The 23,278-nt window shown below is 34.4% G+C and overlaps 1 protein-coding gene across 2 annotated transcripts in view; it reads left to right on the forward strand.

Moving 5' to 3' along the window:
* Positions 1-15,585, forward strand: part of COG6 (component of oligomeric golgi complex 6) — a 62,926-nt gene extending 47,341 nt beyond the window's left edge. The window contains exon 19 of one of the 2 annotated variants that reach the window (XM_082602284.1): positions 10,924-11,102. In XM_082602284.1, coding sequence (XP_082458410.1) covers positions 10,924-10,969 — 46 coding nt within the window. In that variant the 3' untranslated portion in view covers positions 10,970-11,102. Of the gene's footprint in view, positions 1-10,923; positions 11,103-12,350 lie in introns of those variants that run through there. The other variant, XM_082602283.1, reaches the window with a different exon arrangement.
* Positions 15,586-23,278: the final 7,693 nt, after the last annotated feature.

The raw sequence follows: 23,278 nt of genomic DNA on the forward strand, positions 1-23,278 counted from the left end.
GAAGTAGAAGTATACTGTTGTGATGTTGTAAGTTTACTCATGAAGTGTATAATATTGTTTGAAGGTAGATTGTAAACCTTACAGCAAGCACTAAAATATTGTCTAACATTCCAACAGATAAAATAGAATGTTAAAAAAACTGTTATATCAAAAGAAGGCAGAAAAGGAGAAGAAAAGAACAGATGGGACAAATATAAAACAGCTAACAAGATGATAGACTTAAATTCATCCTTATAAGTAACTATATTAAATGTAAAAGAACTACACACTCCAGTTAAAAAGCAGTGGTATTAGACTGGGTGAAAATGCATGGCCCAACTGTCTGCTGTCTATAACAAATCCACTTTAAATATAGGGACACCATTTAAAAATATGGTATAAGATATACCATGTAAATAAAAATTATAATAAAGTTGAAGTAGCTATATTCTGATATTAATATCAGAAAAATTAGACTGATGGACAGATAATACCAAAGATAAAGAGGGATATTTCACAATAATAGGATCAATTCATGAAGAAGATATAATAGTAAATATGGGCAACTAGTAGCAGAACTTCATAAAACATGAAGTATAAGTTTATAGAATTGAGGAAGAATAGATAAATGGACATTTTGATATTTCAACCCTCCTCTGTCAATAATTGATAGGAAAATTAGAAAACTAGCTCAGTGTAAAAGAACTGAACAATGTCACTAATCAGCTCAGCCCAATAGAAAGAATACCACACACAACTATGGAAAATAACATTCTTTTAAAGTGCATATAAAACATTCACCAAGCTAATGTAAAAATGAACAAAAAGAAAATAAGAAGGCCACTAGTGAGTATTCCCATCTATGAACATGGTATGCCTGTTTATCCAGATCTTCTTTTAGAATTTTCAAGAAAGATTTACAGTTTCTTCATATAATTTTCCATGTATGTTATTGGGTTTATTCCTAGGAAACAATTCTGTGGCTTTTATAAGGTGTTTTATTTTCCATTACATGTTCTGATTAGATATTGCTGATGTACAGGGAAAGTACTAAATTTTATGTTAATTTTGAATCTGGCCAGTTAACTAAATTCTTAGTTATATTAGTTTATCAATTGTTTGCCTTGATTTTTTGTTTTTGGTACAGACATCTAAAGTTAATGAGTTTCATTAATTTTTTTCAGTTTTATGACTAAACTCATTGTATTGGCTAGGTGCTCCAAAGTAAACAGTAGATGTAATGGTGAGTGTGCATATTTTATTTTGAACTTTAATGTTTCTGATGTTTCATCATCAACTGTGATGTTTGTTGTAGATTTCCAATGTTCCAACATGAACACATGGTATTCATCTCTAACTGGGTATGTAGTGTAGTAATCTGTAAGTTCAGCATAACTCCAGTCAAAATTGCCGTGGAACCATTTTATTAAATATTTATCTAGAAAGAAATATATGAGAGGAGACTCTGGTCACTTTTGACCATCTCCACAGTTGCCACTCTGGTCCAAGGTAGTATCATCTGTGCCTGTATTATCATGTTAGCCTTGGATCTATTCTGTTTTCACCCTTGCTCTCTCTATCATTGCCACACCAACCTCTCCAATCTAATCTTAGCATCTCAACTAGAGTGATCCTTGAAAGGGTTGCCTTCGCTTAATCCTCCATTTTTCAGAAGAGGACATTTTTAGAAAGGTTAAATAATTGAAACAAGGTGACACAATTAGCAAGAAGCAGAGCCAAGATTCGAATCCAGTATTCCAGAGCCTATTCTCTTTAACACTAGCTTGTACTGTATTTTTATTAACTCTTTCTATGTTGAGATTACATTGTTTTATTATTTTTAGAGGAAGCTCAGAAATGTTAGGCATGTGTGATAGATAAGGCTTATGTGAGATATGTGCCTTGTTCTCATCTAAAATATGCTTTAATTTTACTGTGAATGACAGAAAGCTGACCCACTATGGCACCTTTGCTGTTTATATTGTGATAAAGAGAAATCAAAAATGTACGTTTTTAAACCAGTCTATTATAAGTATATTTTTTTCTTAGTTTTTCAGGTTTAAAGTGTTAACACCTTCTTTTCTCCTGTGGCGTGTTTAATTGCACTCTTAACTGTAACGCTGTAATAAAGCTCAATTTTAGTGATCACAGAACCTGAATGTTGAAATAAGTTATTTTTAGAAGTGCTGGGTTTATGGTAATGATGAAAGTTGTATTACGTTGTTATAGCAACCAAAATCCTAAAGTACTGATTAATGACAAGCTCACTGATTCTGGAAGTAAGCAGTTCATTTCTTATCACGGCTCAGTACATTAAATAATTATTTAAAATATACATAATTTCAATGAACATATTTTAAAATGAGAATGGTATCTCCGTTTAGTTATACAATTATCTTTGTTAGTATTTTTGTAATTTATAATACCATATTTTTATGGCATTATGACATTTATAACTGGACAAGTTAAATTTCTTAAGGTATGGAATTCCCATGCATAGGTAACTAAAATATGTTGCCTTTATGTGAAATTATGTAACAAACTCATCTTCTCCTCATTTATTTCTTCTTCCTTTTTCTCATAGCACATTAGCTATATCTTTGATGTATACTGCTATAACAGACTATATGGGAAAAGAAAAACTGTACTTTGCAAAAGTAAGAAAGACTTTCCAAAACATGAAAATAAGGCATATAGGGTCTGGGAGAACAGCATGTCTTTTTTTTTTTATTATTATTTATTTATATTTGGCTTTGTTGGGTCTTCGTTGTTGTGCGCAGGCTTTCTCTAGTTGCGGCGAGAGGGGGCTGCTCTTTGTTGCAGTGTGCGGGCTTCTCATTGCGGTGGCTTCTATTGTTGCCGGGCACGGGCTCTAGGTGCGTGGGCTTCAGTAGTTGTGGCATGCGGGCTCAGTAGTTGTGGCTCACGGGCTCTAGAGCGCAGGCTCAGGAGTTGTGCTGCATGGGCTTAGTTGCTCCATGGCATGTGGGATCTTCCTGAACCAGGGCTCGAACCCATGTCCCCTGCATTGGCAGGCAGATTCTTAACCACTGCACCACCAGGGAAGCCCCAGCATGTCTTTTCATTGTCATACTGAAACATTGTTAACAGGTCCATCAAAAATTATTTAATTATTTAGAGGAATGCACCTTGTTTGATTCTCTGTTTACTATTGATTAAAGGTTCCATGGTTTTCCATGTCCTGTGTTTTTTCTTGCTCCATGGGACGTTAACTCATTTTATATGTAACTTAATTTATTCTAACCTTCCTTTTTAAATACCTGTAAATAACCAGTTCCTCAGAATGTTTTAACCAGCTTTACCATCTTAGTAATTTCCTCATTGAGTTATTAAATTTTTGACATTATTTGTATGAGTCATGTTTTAAAATTTTTTGAAATTACTATGAGAATTTTATGGTAGTAAAGAGACCAAGAAAGTTAATCGTCTAACTTTATAGATGAATGTTGGCTTACATTCAGATTTTGCTTTTCCATTTTAACTGGCCTTTTGCATATCTGTTGGTCATGTGAAAAGCAGAACTTACCTTTAGAATTGTGACATAGAGAAACAGTTCTAAATGTACTCTGTCCATCAGCTATGTAATTGGCTGTGATTGATCAAAATACAGAAAGTAAAATCTGAGGTGGGTACCCATGCTGGAAAATAACATACATGACTTAAAGGAAAAAAAAGGTACTGCTATTCTTTACCTGTAGATGAAGTGATCAGTAGATAAGGACATTCCACGTTTTCAGAAGCACATGACTAGACTGAGATGATTTTCTGGTCATTTTGTATTTATAGAATTCCTGAATTTTTCTATTTTGAATATTGATTTTATTTGTCACTGTAATGATTTATCATTATTTGAACTTTGTATTTTGTACATGGTATTAGTGAATAATTTGGGCCATGACACCAGGCAGGCAGGCAGATATACAAATACATGTGTATACTTTTTCACATAAAGGATGAACTTACATAGTAATTAGCATTATAAATAAGAAGGAGGAGATAGCAAAATGGCAAGAAAATTGCTTTAGCACTTTAGAAACACCACCCGTTTTTATACAAATAACTGATATGCTTACTACAACTCATTATTTAGGGAACCAAATTCTCCAAAGTAATGTGTGTGTCTGTATGTATATGTGTATATATGGGTGTAAATAAACACATAGAGATTTTTTAACCACAGTTCATTAAAATGCTCTTAACTCTCAATGAAATGATACAATTTTAAAGCTGGAAGTGTCTTGTAAAGATTATCGAGGTCAGTATTTTGTTTTACAGTCGTGAAATTAAGTCCTGGAATGGTTAAATTACTTGTTCAAGGCAGCAGTAAGTAGCAGAACTTCAACTAGAGTCAAGATCTTCTGACAGTAATGTCCTTCACTATACCATTTTATCTCTACCATATATAATTCATTAGAAAGACTTTAATGAACATGAGTGTATGGACATGTACCTGGCTTTGAACTCTTAACATTTGTCCAGAAATATGGAATCACTAAAGACACAGTTCTTGCTCTTTACAGTTTGGATTTGACTCAGATTCACTTGGAGAATGTCTATTTCCATTGCATTTCTATCCTCTGGATTTTTTTTCTTATTAAGTTATGAGCACTTTTTTTTTCTTTTTTCTTATTCGTCATCAATTTAATACACATCAGTGTATACATGTCAATCCCAATCGCCCAATTCATCACCCCCCCACGCCCACCCTCCCGCCATTTTCCCCTCTTGGTGTCCACACATTTGTTCTCTACATCTGTGTCTCTATTTTGGTCCTGAAAACCGGTTCATCTGTACCATTTTTCTTGGTTCCACATATATGCATTAATATACGATATTTGTTTGTCTCTTTCTGACTTACTTCACTCTGTATGACAGTCTCTAGATCCATCCAGGTCTCAACAAATGACCCAGTTATGTTCCTTTTTATGGCTGAGTAATAATCCATTTGTATATATGTACCACATTTTCTTTATCCATTCGTCTGTTGATGGGCATTTAGGTTGCTTCCGTGACCTGGCTATTGTAAATAGTGCTGCAATGAACATTGGGGTGCATGTGTCTTTTTGAATTATGGTTTTGTCTGGGTATATGCCCAGTAGTGGGATTGCTGAGTCATATGGTAATTCTGTTTTTAGTTCTTTAAGGAACCTCCATACTGTTCTCCATAGTGGATTTATCAATTTACATTCCCACCAGCAGTGCAAGAGGGTTCCCTTTTCTCCACACCCTCTCCAGCATGTGTTGTTTGTAGATTTTCTGATGATGCCCATTCTAACTGGTGTGAGGTGATACCTCATGGCAGTTTTGATTTGCATTTCTCTAATAATTAGTGACGTTGAGCAGCTTTTCATGTGCTTCTTGGCCATCTGTATGTCTTCTTTGGAGAAATGTCTGTTTAGGTCTTTTGCCCATTTTTGGATTGGGTTGTTTGTTTTTTTAATGTTGAGGTGCATGAGCTGTTTATATATTTTGGAGATTAATCCTTTGTCCGTTGATTCGTTTGCAAATATTTTCTCCCATTCTGAGGGTTGTCTTTTCATCTTGTTTATGGTTTCCTTTGCTGTGCAAAAGCTTTTCAGTTTCATTAGGTCCCATTTGTTTATTTCTGTTTTTATTTCCATTACTCTAGGAGGTGGATCAAAAAAGATCTTGCTCTGATTTATGTCAAAGAGTGTTCTTCCTATGTTTTTCTCTAAGACTTTTATAGTGTCTGGTCTTACATTTAGGTCTCTAATCCATTTTGAGTTTATTTTTGTGTATGGTGTTAGGGAGTGTTCTAATTTCATTCTTTTACATTTAGCTGTCCAGTTTTCCCAGCGCCACTTATTGAAGAGACTGTCTTTTCTCCATTGTATATCCTTGCCTCCTTTGTCATAGATTAGTTGACCATAGGTGCATGGGTTTATCTCTGGGCTTTCTATCTTGTTCCATTGATTTATGTTTCTGTTTTTGTGCCAGTACCATGTTGTCTTGATTGAAGTCAGGGAGTCTGATTCTTCCAGCTCCGTTTTTTTCCCTCAAGACTGCTTTGGCTATTCGGGGTCTTTTGTGTGTCTATACAAATTTTAAGATTTTTTGTTCTAGTTCCATAAAAAATGCCATTGGTAATTTGATAGGGATTGCATTGAATCTGTAGATTGCTTTGGGTAGTTATAGTCATTTTCACAATATTGATTCTTCTAATCCAAGAACATGGTATATCTCTCCATCTGTTGCTATCATCTTTAATTTCTTTCATCAGTGTCTTATAGTTTTCAGCATACAGGTCTTTTGTCTCCCTAGGTAGGTTTATTCCTAGGTATTTTATTCTTTCTGTTGCAATGGTAAATGGGAGTGTTTCCTTAATTTCTCTTTCAGGTTTTTCATCATTAGTGTATAAGAATGCAAGAGATTTCTGTGCGTTAATTTTGTATCCTGCAACGTTACCAAATTCATTGATCAGCTCTAGTAGTTTTCTGGTGGCACCTTTAGGATTCTCTATGTATAGTATCATGTCATCTGCAAACAGTGACAGTTTTAGTTATTCTTTTCCAATTTGTATTCCTTTTATTTCTTTTTCTTCTCTGATTGCCATGGCTAGGACTTCCAAAACTATGTTGAATAATAGTGGTGAGAGTGGAAATCCTTGTCTTGTTCCTGATCTTAGAGGAAATGCTTTCAGTTTTTCACCATTGAGAATGATGTTTTCTGTGAGTTTGTCATATATGGCCTTTATTATGTTGAGGTAGGTTCCCTCTATGCCCACTTTCTGGAGAGTTTTATCATAAACGGGTGTTGAATTTTGTCAAAAGCTTTTTCTGCATCTATTGAGATGATCATATGGTTTTTATTCTTCAATTCGTTAATATGGTGTATCACATTGACTGATTTGCATATATTGAAGAATCCTTGCATCCCTGGGATAAATCCCACTGGATCATGGTGTATGATCCTTTTAATCCTATAAATATCAATTAAATTTTAATGTGTTGTTGGATTCTGTTTGCTAGTATTTTGTTGAGGATTTTTGCATCTATATTCATCAGTGATATTAGTCTGTAATATTGTTGTTTTCTAGTGTCTTTGTCTGGTTTTGGTATCAGGGTGATGGTGGCCTCATAGAATGAGTTAGGGAGTGTTCCTTCCTCTGCAGTTTTTTGGAAGAGTTTGAGAAGGATGGGTGTTAGCTCTTCTCTGAATGTTTGATAGAATTCACCCGTGAAGCCATCTGGTCCTGGACTTTTGTTTGTTGGAAGATTTTTAATCACAGTTTCACTTTCATTACTTGTGATTTGTCTGTTCATATTTTCTATTTCTTCCTGGTTCAGTCTTGGAAGGTTATACCTTTCTAAGAATTTGTCCATTTCTTCCAGGTTGTCCATTTTATTGGCATAGAGTTGCTTGTAGTAGTCTCTTAGGATGCTTTGTATTTCTGCGGTGTCTGTTGTAACCTCTCCTTTTTCATTTCTAATTTTATTGATTTGAGTCCTCTCCCTCTTTTTCTTGATGAGTCTGGCTAATGGTTTATCAATTTTGTTCGTCTTCTCAAAGAACCAGCTTTTAGTTTTATTGATCTTTGCTATTGTTTTCTTTGTTTCTATTTCATTTATTTCTGCTCTGATCTTTATGTGTTCTTTCCATCTGCTAACTTTGGGTTTTGTTTGTTCTTCTTTCTCTAGTTCCTTTAGTGTAAGGTTAGATTGTTTGAGATTTTTCTTGTTTCTTGAGGTAGGCTTGTATAGCTATAAACTTCCCTCCTAGAACTGCTTTTGCTGCATCCCATAGGTTTTGGATCATCGTGTTTTCATTGTCATTTGTCTCTAGGTATTTTCTGATTTCCTCTTTGATTTCTTCAGTGATCTCTTGGTTATTTAGTAATGTATTGTTTAGCCTCCATGTGTTTGTGTTTTTTACGTTCTTTTCCCTGTAATTGATTTCTCATCTCATAGCGTTGTGGTCAGAAAAGATGCTTGATATGATTTCAGTTTTCTTAAATTTACTGAGGCTTGATTTGTGACCCAAGATGTGATCTATCCTGGAGAATGTTCTGTGTGCACTTGAGAAGAAAGTGTAATCTGCTGTTTTGGGATGGAATGTCCTATAAATATCAATTAAATCTATCTGGTCTGTTGTGTCATTTAAAACTTCTGTTTCCTTATTTATTTTCATTTTGGATGATCTGTCCGTTTGTGTAAGTGAGGTGTTAATGTCCCCCACTATTATTGTGTTACTGTTGATTGCCTCTTTTATAGCTGTTAGCAGTTGCCTTATGTATTGCGGTGCTCCTATGTTGGGTGTATATATATTTATAATTGTTATATCTTCTTGGGTTGATCCCTTGATCATTATGTAGTGTCCTTCCTTGTGTCTTGTAACATTCTTTATTTTAAAGTCTATTTTATCTGATATGAGTATTGCTACTCCAGCTTTCTTTCGATTTCCATTTGCATGGAATATCTTTTTCCATCCCCTCACTTTCAGTCTGTATGTGTCCGTAGGTCTGAAGTGGGTCTCTTGTAGACAGCATATATATGGGTCTTGCTTTTGTATCCATTCAGCAAGTCTGTGTCTTTCGGTTGTAGCATTTAATCCATTCATGTTTAAGGTAGTTATCAATATGTATGTTCCTATGACCATTTTCTTAATTGTTTTGCATTTGTTTTTGTAGGTCCTTTTCCTTCTCTTGTGTTTCCTGCCTAGAGAAGTTCCTTTAGCATCTGTTGTAGAGCTGGTTTGGTGGTGCTGAATTCTCTTAGCTTTTGCTTCTCTGTAACGCTTTTGATTTCTCCATCGAATCTGAATGAGATCCTTGCCGGGTAGAATAATCTTGGTTGTAAGTTCTTCCCTTTCATCACTTTAAGTATATCATGCTACTCCCTTCTGGCTTATAGAGTTTCTGCTGAGAAATCAACTGTTAACGTTATGGGAGTTCCCTTGTGTGTTATTTGTCATTTTTCCCTTGCTGCTTTCAGTAATTTTTCTTTGTCTTTAATTTTTGCCAGTTTGATTACTATGTGTCTCGGCATGTTTCTCCTTGAGTTTATCCTGTGTGGGACTCTCTGCGCTTCCTGGACTTGGGTGGCTATTTCCTTTCCAGTGTTAGGGAAGTTTTCGATTATAATCTCTTCAAATATTTTCTCTGGTCCTTTCTCTCTCTCTTCTCCTTCTGGGACCCCTATAATGCATATGATGTTGCATTTAATGTTGTTCCAGAGGTCTCTTAGGCTGTCTTCATTTCTTTTCATTCTTTTTTCTTTATTCTGTTCCACAGCAGTGAATTCCAGCATTCTGTCTTCCAGGTCACTTATCCATTCTTCTGCCTCAGTTAATTTGCTATTGATTCCATCTAGTGTAGTTTTCATTTCAGTTATTGTATTGTTCATCTCTGTTTGTTTGTTCTTTAATTCTTCTAGGTCTTCGTTAAACATTTCTTGAATCTTCTCGATCTTTGCCTCCATTCTTTTTCCGAGGTCCTGGATCATCTTCACTATCATTATTCTGAATTCTTTTTCTGGAAGGTTGCCTGTCTCCACTTCATTTAGTTGTGTTTCTGGGGTTTTATCTTGTTCCTTAATCTGGTACATAGCCCTCTGCCTTTTCATCTTGTCTATCTTTCTGTGAATGTGGTTTTTGTTCCACAGGCTGCGGGATTGTAGTATTTCTTGCTTCTGCTCTCTCCTCTGGATTTTTAAAAAATGTGTTTGATATTCATTATTGTACCTTATTCTGATTTTAAACTTCTTGTGAGAAGGAGTAGCCCTGTTTGTGTATTCCTTATGTAGCATAAGTATACACTGTGTTCAGACTGAGTATAGATTTTAGAGTATGAGGTGTGAGTAATGAATGCCTTCTACACCTCCAAAAATCTTACTGCTTTTAGAAGGGGAGGGAGAGGGATGGGCTGGGAATTTGGGGCTGGTAGATGCAAACGATTACATTTAGAATGGGTAAACAACAAAGTCCAAGTTTATAGCACAGAGAATTATATCCAGTCTCCTGGGATAAACCATAATGGAGAAGAATATTACAAAAAGAATCTATGTGTAAACGTCACTGTGCTGTATAGCAGAGATTGCGACAACATTGTAAATCCGCTATACTTCAAGAAAAAATAAAATACAACAATTCAAATAAAACATCTTACTGCTTTTAGTAAAGAACTAAAAGTGCTGTAGCTAAAATCCATTATTTAAAGTACCAGGGATGTAATGTACAACATGATAAATATAATTAACACTGCTCATTATATATGAAAGTTGTTAAGAGTAAATCCTAAAAGTTGTCATCATAAGAAAAAGAATTTTATTCCTTTAATTTTCAACCTATATGAGATGATGGATGTTCACTAAAGTTACTGTGATAATCATTAATGATGTAAATCAAATCATTATGTTGTACACCTTATACAGTGCTGTATGTCAATTATATCTCAATAAAACTGGAATAAAAAAGATAAAATCCATTATTTAACTTCTTGCAAAATGGGTATCGAATGTATAGTTAACAGATTTTTCAAATGCTAGTTAGAGTATTTTCAGCTATATCATTTATGGAAAATAACTTTTATGTCATTTTGTTGCATTTATTGTTAGGCTCAGTTAATTATAGGAACAATCACTAATCAACAGATTAAAAAAAAATCTCAAAGCTTCATCTGGATAAGTACATTTCCAAACCAGTTTCTACCATCCTCCCTTCCAACAAAAAGGTGGTACAGCCAATAGCATTACTCCACTCTGCTCAGAAAATTTGCTCAGCATACCTTCCTTCTACCCAGTCTCATTTTGGGAGCTTTAGCAATTTGGGGAAAATGTTAGGTTGCTCCAACAAATCAAAATTGCTTAAATCAAGAGTTTGATACCCCATGAGAACAGTGTGCTGATGACTCAAGATCCAAGTGGACTCTGCTTCTCTTTCCATCTAACTAGTTTTGTTCTTTTTTAGACCACAGATCCACTTATTTCTGAAGATAGTTTTACAAATGTATTAGTTTGGTCATGGATGTTCTAAAAATGGATTATTTCTAGCTCAGAAGATCAGAGAGGCTTCTTGGATGAGAGAGTACATTTTTACTGAGAATTAAGGGCATTTAAAGTGGATGAGACAGACATTCTATGCAAATGGAGGTACGTGAGTAAGCAAGGGAATTGAGGTCAGGAAGAGCAGGGCAGATAGAACAGTCAGGAGTTGTGCTGGATTACAGCATTAGAGTAGTGATGCAGAAGGTGTTATAAAGGGTTCTGAGTGATAGGGTAAGGAATTTTGATTTCTCTGAAACCAGAAGAAGCCATGGAACCTCCTTGAAGAAAGGCCCTGGGTAGGGGGGAGACATGATGAAAGGTTTGCTTTAGAAAGATTAATCTAAGAGCAGTGCTCATGATATGTTAAATGGGGAACAGACTGGATGGGGAAAGACCGGGTAGGAGTTTTTCTTAGATACTTCAGGCAACAAAAGTTTGTTAGGGCCTGAACTGAGGTGATGAGACATAGTTATGCCATTGACAGAAGCAGGAGACATAGGGAAGTAGGTTTGGGAGTAAAGCTTTAAAGACACATTTTTAGTTATAAAAATCAGAAAAAGATGTTTTCATCAGTAGGTATATAGAAATAGAAGTAGCTGGGGATGATGAAGTAAATGTCATGAAAACATAAGGGGTTAATGCAGATTTAATGAGCCCAGTGTTATTATTTTCTAAAAACATTTGCTTCAGTTTATTTTAAACTAATTCTATTCTTTTATGTACTTATGTAGAAATGTGTATTTGAAAATGCTGTGATTTGTTGTAGCAAGTGTCACATTTTTGCGAGAGATAAGAAATCTAGGAGATACGGTTATTAGTGTAGGAGCTATAGGTGAAAAGACAGTATATTGTAAGTTATTCTGAGATTTGAAGTATTGATAAATTTGAGGAGCTATAGGTGAAAGGACAGTATATTGTAAGGTATTCTGAGATTTGAAGTATTGATAAATTTGAATAATTATAAGCCTCTTTAAGGTTAATGTGTTATCAGTCATGTTTGCAAAATCAGTACATTGATGGTGGGTCACGGTTCCTGTTTCTTGTTTAGTAATCCACGGTATATCAGGCACTGTTCTAGCCCTAAAGATAAGGCAGTGAACAAAACACATCTCCTGCCCTCCTGCAACCTGCATACTAATGGAGAAGATTTAATAAAGAAATAATAAATGTAAAAAAACCTTTTATCCCCAAACCAAAATAACTAACTTATGTAGTTGTACAATGGTTTTTAATAATATATATGTGATAATTATGAAAACGAAATTCGTTGGTTCATGTATGGAGCTTTCTTACAATGCTTAGTGTTTCATTCTCAGATTATGTGTTCACATTTTGTTTGTTTATCAATAGAGAGCAGATCATAAAACAGTCTACAGAATTAGTCTGCAGAGCCTATGGTGAAATGTTTGCAGCTGTGATGAATCCAGTCAATGAATACAAAGATCCAGAGAGCATTCTACACCGATCGCCGCAGCAAGTGCAGACACTTCTCTCCTGATTATCTTTGAATATGTTAGCAAAATATTGCATTCCTAAAACACTGAAGGTTTTCTTGGTTTTTAGTCTTTTAATCTTTACTTTGAAATTTGATGGTTACAGTTTTCTTTGTATCATAAGAATGCAGCTCCCAATAATTGCTTTGCTTTGGTCACAGTAAAGTGAAAGTAAGTAACACGTGTTGACCTGAGCTTGGCATTGCTCTGTATCTGCACTCCACGTCTCTCCAGCTCTGCAGTTCCCCTCAATTCTGGAATATAAATAACGTGGGAAAAGAGTAGTATGAGAGGTTTGAGGGATTTTTTTTTTACAAGATTAGTTCTAAATTAACTGTACATTAAAAAATAAACTTAGGAATTAGTTTGAAGATATGACCTAATATCTCTTTACCTAAAAATTCATTTGCTTTTTTGCTAGATATTGTGAGTAGGTATACTTAAACTGAGGAGCAGAAATGTACGTTCAGCAAAAATAGGAAAAGAGAGAAGTAATTTAAAGGTGACTTCTACTCTGTGTCTGCCCTAGACTGAATTCAAGGTGAAGTTTGGCACTTCATATGGGATGTAGGCATCCTGTGCTGCATGTAAATCTAGTGTTTAAAAAAGAATATTTGTGGTACAATGTGGGCTCTAACTTCAACCATCTACACACTTTGGTGTTCAAACCAAAGAAATAAGGTATACTCTAACCCTGCAGGAAAAATGCCAGAGTAGCGATTGCTAATTGACATTATGTCTAGCCCTATTGTGGCCCCTTGTTTGGGCTCTGACTTTAGAACTGTACCAAGAGTAAGATTCAAAATCACTGTTTTTGTTTTTGTTTTTTTTTTAAAAAAATCTAAATGTGTTTGATGTGACTTTACTTTGACTTTGTTGGTCAGATTTTGAGGACAGATTTTTATTAGCAAAATATCTTAATTTCTGGTAAATCCATAAAAAGAGCTAAGTCTCTAAATTATAAATGAGAAAATGAGGCATAAGGAAAAAATTGACTAGGTTAAAATATTTTGAAAAGTAGTAAGATAAAATTACTATTTAAATAGCAAATACAGAATATATAACAAATTAGTGTTTACAGAACATGGCATGTTCATCTATCTGAAATATGATTTTTTTGGAGCAAGAGTGATTGATTATGTATCATCTCTTTTGGTATTTAATCTGTATTTTTAGTCTTTTTCCTTCAATGAGTATATGTGATATATAAAAGAAAGTAAAGTATGATATAAATCAAGAGCTTAAATTTTATATAATTTATATCGTGAGAAAAGATTGCTTACTTTTAGTGAATTCCTTTGATTTCTAGGAAAAAAGTATATTTAGTTTTTTACCTAATTTTTTCAAATAAAATACTAAACTGTTTTTAGAGCAGCAATCATTGCAGTATTTTTATACATCTGAGATAACTAATTAGATAACCAAATTGAGATAACCAATGAAAGATTGATGAGCAGAATGTGATATCAGTGTGATCTTGAAAACTTAGTTAAAATAAACCATTGTAAGTGTTAATTCATTAGCTTAACACTGTATTTGCTATTTACTTCATAGTTTGCATCTTGAACTGTTTTGAGATGGAGTAAGTATAACCTTAGGTAATGCGTGTCAGCCTTTCCTTCAGAGAGAAAAGGTATTTGCCTGACCAAAACCCTCTCTGGTTGAACGTTTCCATTTCTTTCTTTGTGCTTGTGCTTGAACAGGTGAATGTTATCTGAGAAAAATCACACAAATAGACTGATTGACTTTTTAAATTCATGATCACAGTCTTCAAATGTCACTGAATATTGCTTTGTAGTTCTACTCTGTCTCTGGTAAACTCACCTCCCCACTTTTCAAGATGACTTTTCCACCTTCACTTAGTTAATGACCTTCATAATTCATTGAGAAAACAGCTGTTAGGCTAATCTGCATTTTTCTACCCTCATATATTGCACTCATCTTCATCTTTCCTCCTTTTGTGTTGGAGACAGTGTCCCTCCTCCTGTGACAGGCTGTTCCCTTCATCTGGACTCTGGACTCCATTCTCTCACCTTCTCAGAGACGTGTCTGAGTTATCCCTCTCTTTTGCTTCGGCAACTTGTGACTTCTCTGTAGGATTATTCTCAACAGCATACACAGTGCTCTAGTGTTGCTAGTATTTTTTAAAACTTTCCACCTCCCAGATCCTCACACCTCCATTTCTCAGCTGTTTTTTTTATGATCACCTATGCATGCTGTCTTATATTTCTGCTGCCATTATGTCTTAAATTAGCCCCATATGGCTTCAGCATCACCACTATAACACAACTAACCCTGATGAGATCTCCATAGTATTTTATGTTGTCAAATCCAATGGTTTCTTCTCATTCCTTATTTTATTAAACTTTCAGTAGTATTCCACACACTTATGTCTGAAATACTATACTTCCTAGGCTTTCACAGCACAACTTTCTGCTAGTTTTCCTTCCACTTCATTAGCCAAACCCCTCTCAACCTCCTTCCCTGGTTCTTTTGCCTCTTTGTGACCTTTAAAATTTCGCATACTCTAGGGCTTGATCCTCAAATTTTTTTCCTTGCCTTAGGAGTTTTTTATCATCTCACCGTAGCCTGGCCTTTTCTGACTGCTATTAGCTCACGTCCTTGGGTCTGTCCATATAGTGGAATACTCTACAGTAGTGAAAAATGAAGTAATTTCCAAATACATAATGTTGAACAAAAAAAAAATCACAGAATAATACAGTATGAGTCCATTTATAGAATTTTAAAATAAAAGATAAAACAAATTTATACATTATTCATGGATACACATGTGGTAAAGCTATAAGGAAATATAGGAAATGATTAACACGGAATTCAAGATTATCTCACAGGATCTTTAGAAGTTACTAATGTTCTGTTCTTACAATGGAGTGTTGGCATGTGTATATTCATTTTGTTACTTTCTAAAATTTACATATATGTTACGTGAACTCTTGTCTATATATTCCACAATTTTAAAAAGAGTTTAAAAAAATTGTTTAACGCAGGGCCTGGGGTAAAGTTAGAACTCAATACGTGTTAGCTAATATTTTTCATTGTGCTTGTTATTAAACACATTTATTAAGTACCAACTGGGGCAGTCTCTGTGATAAGCAACAAGGTTTTAAAAGACCACTAAGATGTGCTTCTGTCATTGAATTCCCTGTCTTGCACAGATATCACATGTATTATAAGTAGACACAATGCAGTTTGAGAGGGTGTTTGTGCATGTAGGTAAGAGGAAAAAATGAACTAACATCATTTTTTATGAAAGCCACATGTATGTACTTGAGGTTGAAGAGGCTGAGAGCATAGAAAAGAAAGTTTTAAAACAACCATACATTTTTAATTCTTTGATGATCATAATGACTGGGTTACATTAATTAGCTATTTGATTAAGATGCAAAATTGTCTTATAGGTTGGGGACATCAACAAAAACATTGGATTAAGGAATTCCAAAATTCGGCCGCTCCCTAAAAGAAACAATTAAAACTGGCCTTCAAAAACTGTCAAGATCAACTTTTTCAGAATTCTAGAAACCAACTAAAAACTAATAGCAGTTAGATTGTGCTTATTAAAAAACTAAGCAAAACAAGCTGAGTCTTGGTATGCTTTGTGGTATTTAACTTAGGCTGGTCCTATACTTTGCTCCCAAACTCAACAATAGCCTTGAAAATAACATCGCACATTTCCTGGTACTGGAGAAAGCAGAATGGACCACGTTTGCAAAGATTGTCCTTATTTGACATGCCCTGGGAGACCCATTTGAAAAGCTTATTTTTCTCTTGCCTAACTTGGAACTTGCCCAGTGCTAAAGCCACTACCCAGGGGGAGGGGCCAGTTGAGGGGAGAGGCCAGTCGAGGGGAGGACACTTCTCTGCTGCCTGAAGTTAGGAGAAATGGTAGACTAAGGTAAAAGCTTGGGAAGAAAAGTTAGAAATGAAATACTTAATAAGGGTTTTGAAACACTCTGACATTCTTGGCAATCTAGAAATCTAGTGCACATGTCTAGCACTGTGCATGCTCAAGAAAGACCAGAAAGACCCTAAGCACTCACCTCTGGGTAACCTTGAGGCTTTGTGGAAGCAGAAAGTGAAGGCTGAAGCAAAGTTAGAAGCTACCTGGCTGAATGTTGAAGGAGTGCCCCAACTCTCACACACAACATCTCAGCAAAGACTGGGTGATTTTTTTGGTTCCAGACATTGAAATCTCCAGTCATTAGCTGACAACTAAGCTAATGGACCACTTTAACTGGTCACGCACAACAAAGAATATAGATTTTACAGAATTAGTTCAGGAAGGTCACTGAAACACGCAATAGCAACCACGAAAAGTACCAACAGCAGACTCTGAAGGATGGGGTGAGAAAATCTGATTTCCCAACAGAATGGTCACATCATAATATTAAAAATGCTTATGCTTCAAGAAGAAAAAAAAAAGGCAAGGTGCTCAAAGTATGGCCAATACACAGAAGGAAAAAAAAAAACAGTCAATAGAAGCTGTCCCTGAGGAAGCCCAGATGTTAGACTTACTAGACAAAAGACTTTAAAACATCTCTTTTAAATATGTTCAAGGGCTGAAAGTAAGTATGAGAACAATATCTTACCAAATAGAGAATATCAATAAAGAGGTAGAAATTTCAAAAAGGATGTTTTTATAGTTATAAATTTATAATCAAAAATAATTTAGTGGGCCTCCCTGGTGGCGCAGTGGTTGAGAGTCCGCCTGCCGATGCAGGGGATGCGGGTTCGTGCCCCGGTCTGGGAGGATCCCATATGCCGCGGAGCGGCTGGGCCCGTGAGCCATGGACGCTGGGCCTGCGCGTCCGGAGCCTGTGCTCTGCAACGGGAGAGGCCACAACAGTGAGAGGCCCGCATACCGCAAAAAGAAAAAAAAAAAATTTAGTCATAATTTTATAAAAATTGTAGAAAAACTTCTGCAGTTGGAAAGTATATTAACTGAAATGAAAAATTCACTATAGGAGTTCATCAGATTTGAGCAGGCAGAAAAAAAATATCAGCAAACTTGAAGAAAGGTCAATTGAGATTATCCAGTCTGAGGAACAGAAAGAAAAGAGAAGGAACAGAACCTCAGAGACCTTTGGGATATTATCAACAATATTCACACAATGGGAGTCTCAGAAAGAATAAAGAGGGAGAAAAGGACCAAAAGAATATCTGAAGAAATATGGGCAGGAAACTTTACAAATTTGATGAAAACCTTAACATACACACTCAAAAAATTCACCAAGCTCTATGTAGGATAAATTCAAAGAAATACACCAAGACACATCACAAACTATCAAAAGCCAAAGACCAAGAAGGAATCTTGAAAGCAAGAGAGAGAACTCATCATTTGCAAGTGATCCCCAATAACACCTGATTTCTCATCAGAAACCACAGAGGCCAGAAAGCACTGGATGACATATTCAAAATGATGGAAGAACAACTGTTGGAATTCTATATCCAGCAAAACTGAAAATATAGGAGAAAGTAAGACATTCTAAGATAAAAAAACAATCATACTTACCATACATGAATGTTTATGGGTTCTTGAGGCTGAAATGAAAGGGTACTAGACAGTAACTCAAATTAGCAAAGAAATAAAGAATAGCAAGGAAATAGAAGACATGGGCAACCCTATAAACCAACTAGATTTAATAGACATCTACAGAACATTCCATCCAGCAACAGAGTATACAGCCTTCTCATGGACACATGCTGTATTATCTAAGACCACATGTTAGGCCACAATACAAGTCTCAGTAAATTTAAAAAGATTAAAGTGTGTTCTCCAGCCACAATGACATGAAATTAGAAATCAATAACAAAAGGAAATTTTGAAAATGAATATGTGGAAATTAAATAGCATACTCTTAAATAACCAATGGGTCAAAGAAGAAATAAGGAAATTAGAGAAAACTTCGAGATAAAAGTTTGGTATTAAACAGCATATCAATTCTTGTGGGATACAGCAAAAACAGTGCTCAGAGGGAAATTAATAGCCTACATTAAAGAAAAATAAATTAAAAACCTACCTTTATTCCTTAAAAAACTAGGGAAAGAAAAGCAAACAACGGAAAGCAAGAAGAAGGAAATAGTAAAGATTATAGCAGACAGAAGAAAATATAGAATAGAGAAGTAACAGTGTAATTTCAGCAAATGGATGTGCTAACCATTCTGTAATGCATGTACAGATGTGTTTGAGTACACATGTAAAAAATGTTTCAAAAATTCTTTCTTACACAGCATGTTGAAAAGGGCATTATTTCTGAGAATGTATGGGCTGACCATTGTGTAATGTGTGCAGACAGGTGTTTAAAGACATGTAAGAAGAAGTTTCTAGGAGTGCTCCCTGCTCATCGTGTTAAGAATAATGTTATTTCAGTTACTGGATGTGCTGACCAATCAGTATTGCATGTAGAGAGGTGTTTATATATTTTAAAATATAGGAAAATACAGAACAGAAAAGTTGGTTCTTTGAAAAAAATTTTTTTTAAATTGACTACCCTTTAGCTGGACAAAGAAAGAAAAGACAAAATTACTAAAATCAGATATGAAAAGAAGGGATATTACTACCTCACAGAAATAAAAATGATAACAATACTACAAATAAATACATGTCAACAGATAATATAGATGAAATGGTCAAATATTATAAAAAACACAAACTATCTAAACTGACTCAGGAAGAAATAGAAAATCTGAAGAGACCTATAGCAAAGAGACTGAGTCAATAATAAAAACACTTCTAATTTTAAAAAAAGCCCAGGACTAGATGTCTTCACTGGTGAATTCTACCAAATGTTTGAAGGATTAACACTAATTCTTATCAAATTCTTCCAAAAAATAGAAGAGCAGGGAGCACATCCTAACATATTCTATGAGCCCAGTATTTGTTATTGGTATGACGAAGCCAGAAAAGGCACCACAAGAAAACTACAGACCAATATCCTTTGTGAATATTGACACAAAATCCTTAACAAAATACTAGCAAACAGAATCTAGCAACATATTAAAGCATTATATACTATGATTAAGTGGATTTATTCCAGATGCAAGGTCAGTTTAACATGAAAGTCAGTCAATGTACTATACCATATTAATAGAATAAATGAAGGAAAAAATGCATGATCACCTCAACAGATGCAGTAAAATCCAACGCCCTTTCATGCTAAAATAAAAAAACACTCAACAAACCAGGAATAGAAGAGAATTTCTTCAACTGAAAGGACGTTTATGAAAAACACACTGCTAACATTGTACTTAGTGATGAAAAACTGAAGACTCCCCCCTGCCAAGATTATGAATGAGATAAGGATGTACACTCTTTCCACTTCTATTCCACATTATACCAGAAATTCTAGCAGAGCAATTAGGTAAGAAAATATTAAAGGCACACAGATTGAAATGGAAGAAGAAACACTATGTTTATTTGCTGATGATTATGGTCTATGTATATATATATATATATATAGTCTCTCTATATATATAATACTAAAGAATAAAAAAAACTATAAGAAGTAATAAACAATGTAGCAATGTTGCAGTATACAAGATCAGTATGCAAAAGTCTGTTGTATTTCTAAACATTAGCATGAACAATCTGAAAATTAAAATAAGAAAACAATTCCATTTATGGTAGCACCACAAAGAATAAAATACTTAGTAGATTTAAGCAAAGAAGTGAAATACTTTTCCACTGAAAACTACAATACCCTGTTGAAAGAAATTAAAGATGCCCTAAATAAATGGAAAGATTTCATGTTCATGGATTGGAAGACTGAAGATTGTTAAGATGGCAATATTCCCCAAATTGATCTATAGATTCAATGCAACCTCTATCAAAATTCCATCTGCCTTTTTGTGTTCCAGGCTGATTCTAAAATTCATATGGCCATACGGGGGACCTTGAATAGCCAAAACAATCTTGAATCTTCCCAGTTTCAAAACTGGTTACAATGCCACAGTAATCAAAACAGTGTGATAGTAGCATAAGGAGAGACATATAGTTCAATGGGACAATTTAGAGTTCAGAAATAAACCCATGCACCCATCATCAACTGATTTTTTACAAGGCTGCCAAGACCATTCAATGGGGAAAGAATAGTCTTTTTAACAAATGGCACTGGAACAACTGGAAAACCACATGGAAAAGATTGAAGCTGGACCTATATCTCATACCATATCCAAAAATCAACTCAGAATCGAAGATCTAAATGTAAAAGCTAAAAACTAAAACTCTGAGAAGGAAACATAGGTGTAAATCTTTGTGGCCTTGTATTAAGCAACAAGTTTTCATCTTTTATACAATAATGGATTTTTAAATAAAAATATAAGTAAAATGCAGAGTCACATAATAATGTTGAATACTTGCCGTAGGTCAGTTTATTTTTCCTATTAGTTAAATATGCTGTTAACAATTATAAATAGATAGGCCTACATATGGTTACTTTTGGGCTATAGTTAAGCACAACTATCTGGAAAATACATATTTATTCCTCCTCAGAGAGAATGTGCTTTTGGAAATGGATGACATAATTATTTTTATGGATCCAAATATAAAACTACCATAAATTGGCTATGAAATGAATATAATAATCATATTAATAACAGCATGCTAGCCTATCAAATTCAACTAACATTAATGCCAGTGAATATTAAAAAATAAAAACTTTCCTAGCACTGATAATGTAATAAGTAAAAATAAATTGTACTAAGTTTATAAAAATGAGATGAATTGGGGAAAATTTTTGATAGGGCCAAAAATATCCATATGAAATATTTGCTTGCTCTGAGGGGATATATCATTTTTTGACAAAGTGTTTTGTCATTGTGTATTTTAAACAGGAAAAGTCCAAGCCAATCTAGAGTTTTCAAAGTTTATAGCTTTGCCACCAGGAAATTAATTTACTTGAGTATGCTCTTTATTTCCATTAATGTCAAGATCTGAAATTCCCCTGGAAACAAGCATTAGTTTTTTGCCAACTAACTGCAAAATGACAAGGAACAAGAGTGATTTTCCTTATGCAAGCCATCATCAAAAGTTAGGTCTCCTCTGTAGAGCCCAGCCTTTCTACGGGTGTCATATGTATGAGCCTAGTTTGCAGGATTCAGACAAGAGCTGGCTACTGTTGCTAGCCAGGCCTCTGATGGAATATAAAATGGTAATGGGGACTGAACTGAGGTAGAAAAATGCACTTGCCTTAGAAGCCACGTCTTAAAAAGGAAACCAAAGATTTGATTAATATTCCACAGACTTGTAATATGTATTTAATAGCAGATCAGGAATCTTTCTTGCTTAACAACTGTATTAGTTCCTTTTCATAAACAAAGATGTAAGCAAAGCAAGCATTCAAAAGCCAAAAGGCTGTCGTTAAAAACAAAAGTAAACAACAAAAAGAAAAACATCAAGGTACCCTGCTTTTATTCTGAATCTTACAAAGAAGAAAATCACTTATCCACTGAGTAGTAACAGGTTAAGGTAATGAATCATACAATATTAAACCATGATGGAATTTGCAGAAACCAAAAATGTGCAAATTCACTCTCATGATTTACCAAAAGACTCTCTTTTTGCAAGTGGTAAATCATTAGCAGTGGTGTTGCTCTTGGTAACCGCAGGTCCTAAGGGATGGTGCAGAATTAGTATTGCTTCCTACTTTCTGTATGTCATCATGGTGGGGTGAGGCTAGTGCAATCTCTGTCATATATCTAATTTCCACGTATGTGGATACATTTCTGGATCTTTGTTGCATTCTTCTCATGGGTGTATTTATTCCTGCACACCAATAACTGATATTTGAATTGTCAGAGCTTTATAATAAATCTTGATATCAGGTAGGGTGTTCCATTTTATTTTCTTCACCTAGAGTGCTTTGGCCATTCTTGGCTTTTTGCTATTTCACTTAGGTTTTAGAATCAACTTTATATTTCTCAAACAGCAATTGGGAATATGGTTGTGATTACTTTGAATCTATATATAAATTTGGATAGAATTAATATCTCTATGATCTTAAATAATTCAATTTATGAACCTGTTGAACTTTCCCTATTTAGTTAGGGTAGGGTTAGTGTCCCTTAGAAAAATTTTTATAATTTTCTCCATATAAATCTAAGAAAATTTTGTTATATTTTTTCCTAAGAAACTTATAGGTCTTGTTTATAGTGTAAGTGGTATCTATTTTTCAGTTACATTTTTAAATTATTGGTTGCTGTATATAGAAATGGAATTGATTTTTATGTTTTGATTACATTAGATCCAAGCATTAACTAACTTTTTATTTCTGATGATTTTACTTTGGGTTTTCTTTATAGACATTTATATTATTTGAGACTAGATGACACTTTTGTTTCTTTCTTTGCAATCTATAAGCCCTTTATTTCTTTTCCTTGCCTTAATGTGCTGACTACAACCTCTAGCACGATGTAACTAATAGCAATGATAATAGACACTTAATTCTGATTTTAAAGGTAATGCTTGCAGTATCTCACCACTAAGAATTAGGTTTTTAGTTGTTTAATCAGAGAGGAAGTTCTTTATATTCTTACATGCTCTTAGTTATTAATTATGAATAAGTGTTGAATTTTATTAAGTGACTTTCAGAATCTATTGAGATGTGCATGTGGCTTTTTTCTTTTACTTGTTAATCTGGTAAATGACATTCATATTTTTTCTGATGACAAAGAACTCTTGCATTCCTGGAATAATCCTAAATTGATCATATTATTTTCTCTTTTTGTATAAACCACTGGATTTAGTTTTGTTTATTTTTGTATGTTGAC

The sequence above is a fragment of the Mesoplodon mirus genome, assembly GCF_964341445.2.
Source record: "Mesoplodon mirus genome assembly, chromosome: 17".
NCBI classification, from domain to species: Eukaryota; Metazoa; Chordata; class Mammalia; order Artiodactyla; family Ziphiidae; genus Mesoplodon; species Mesoplodon mirus.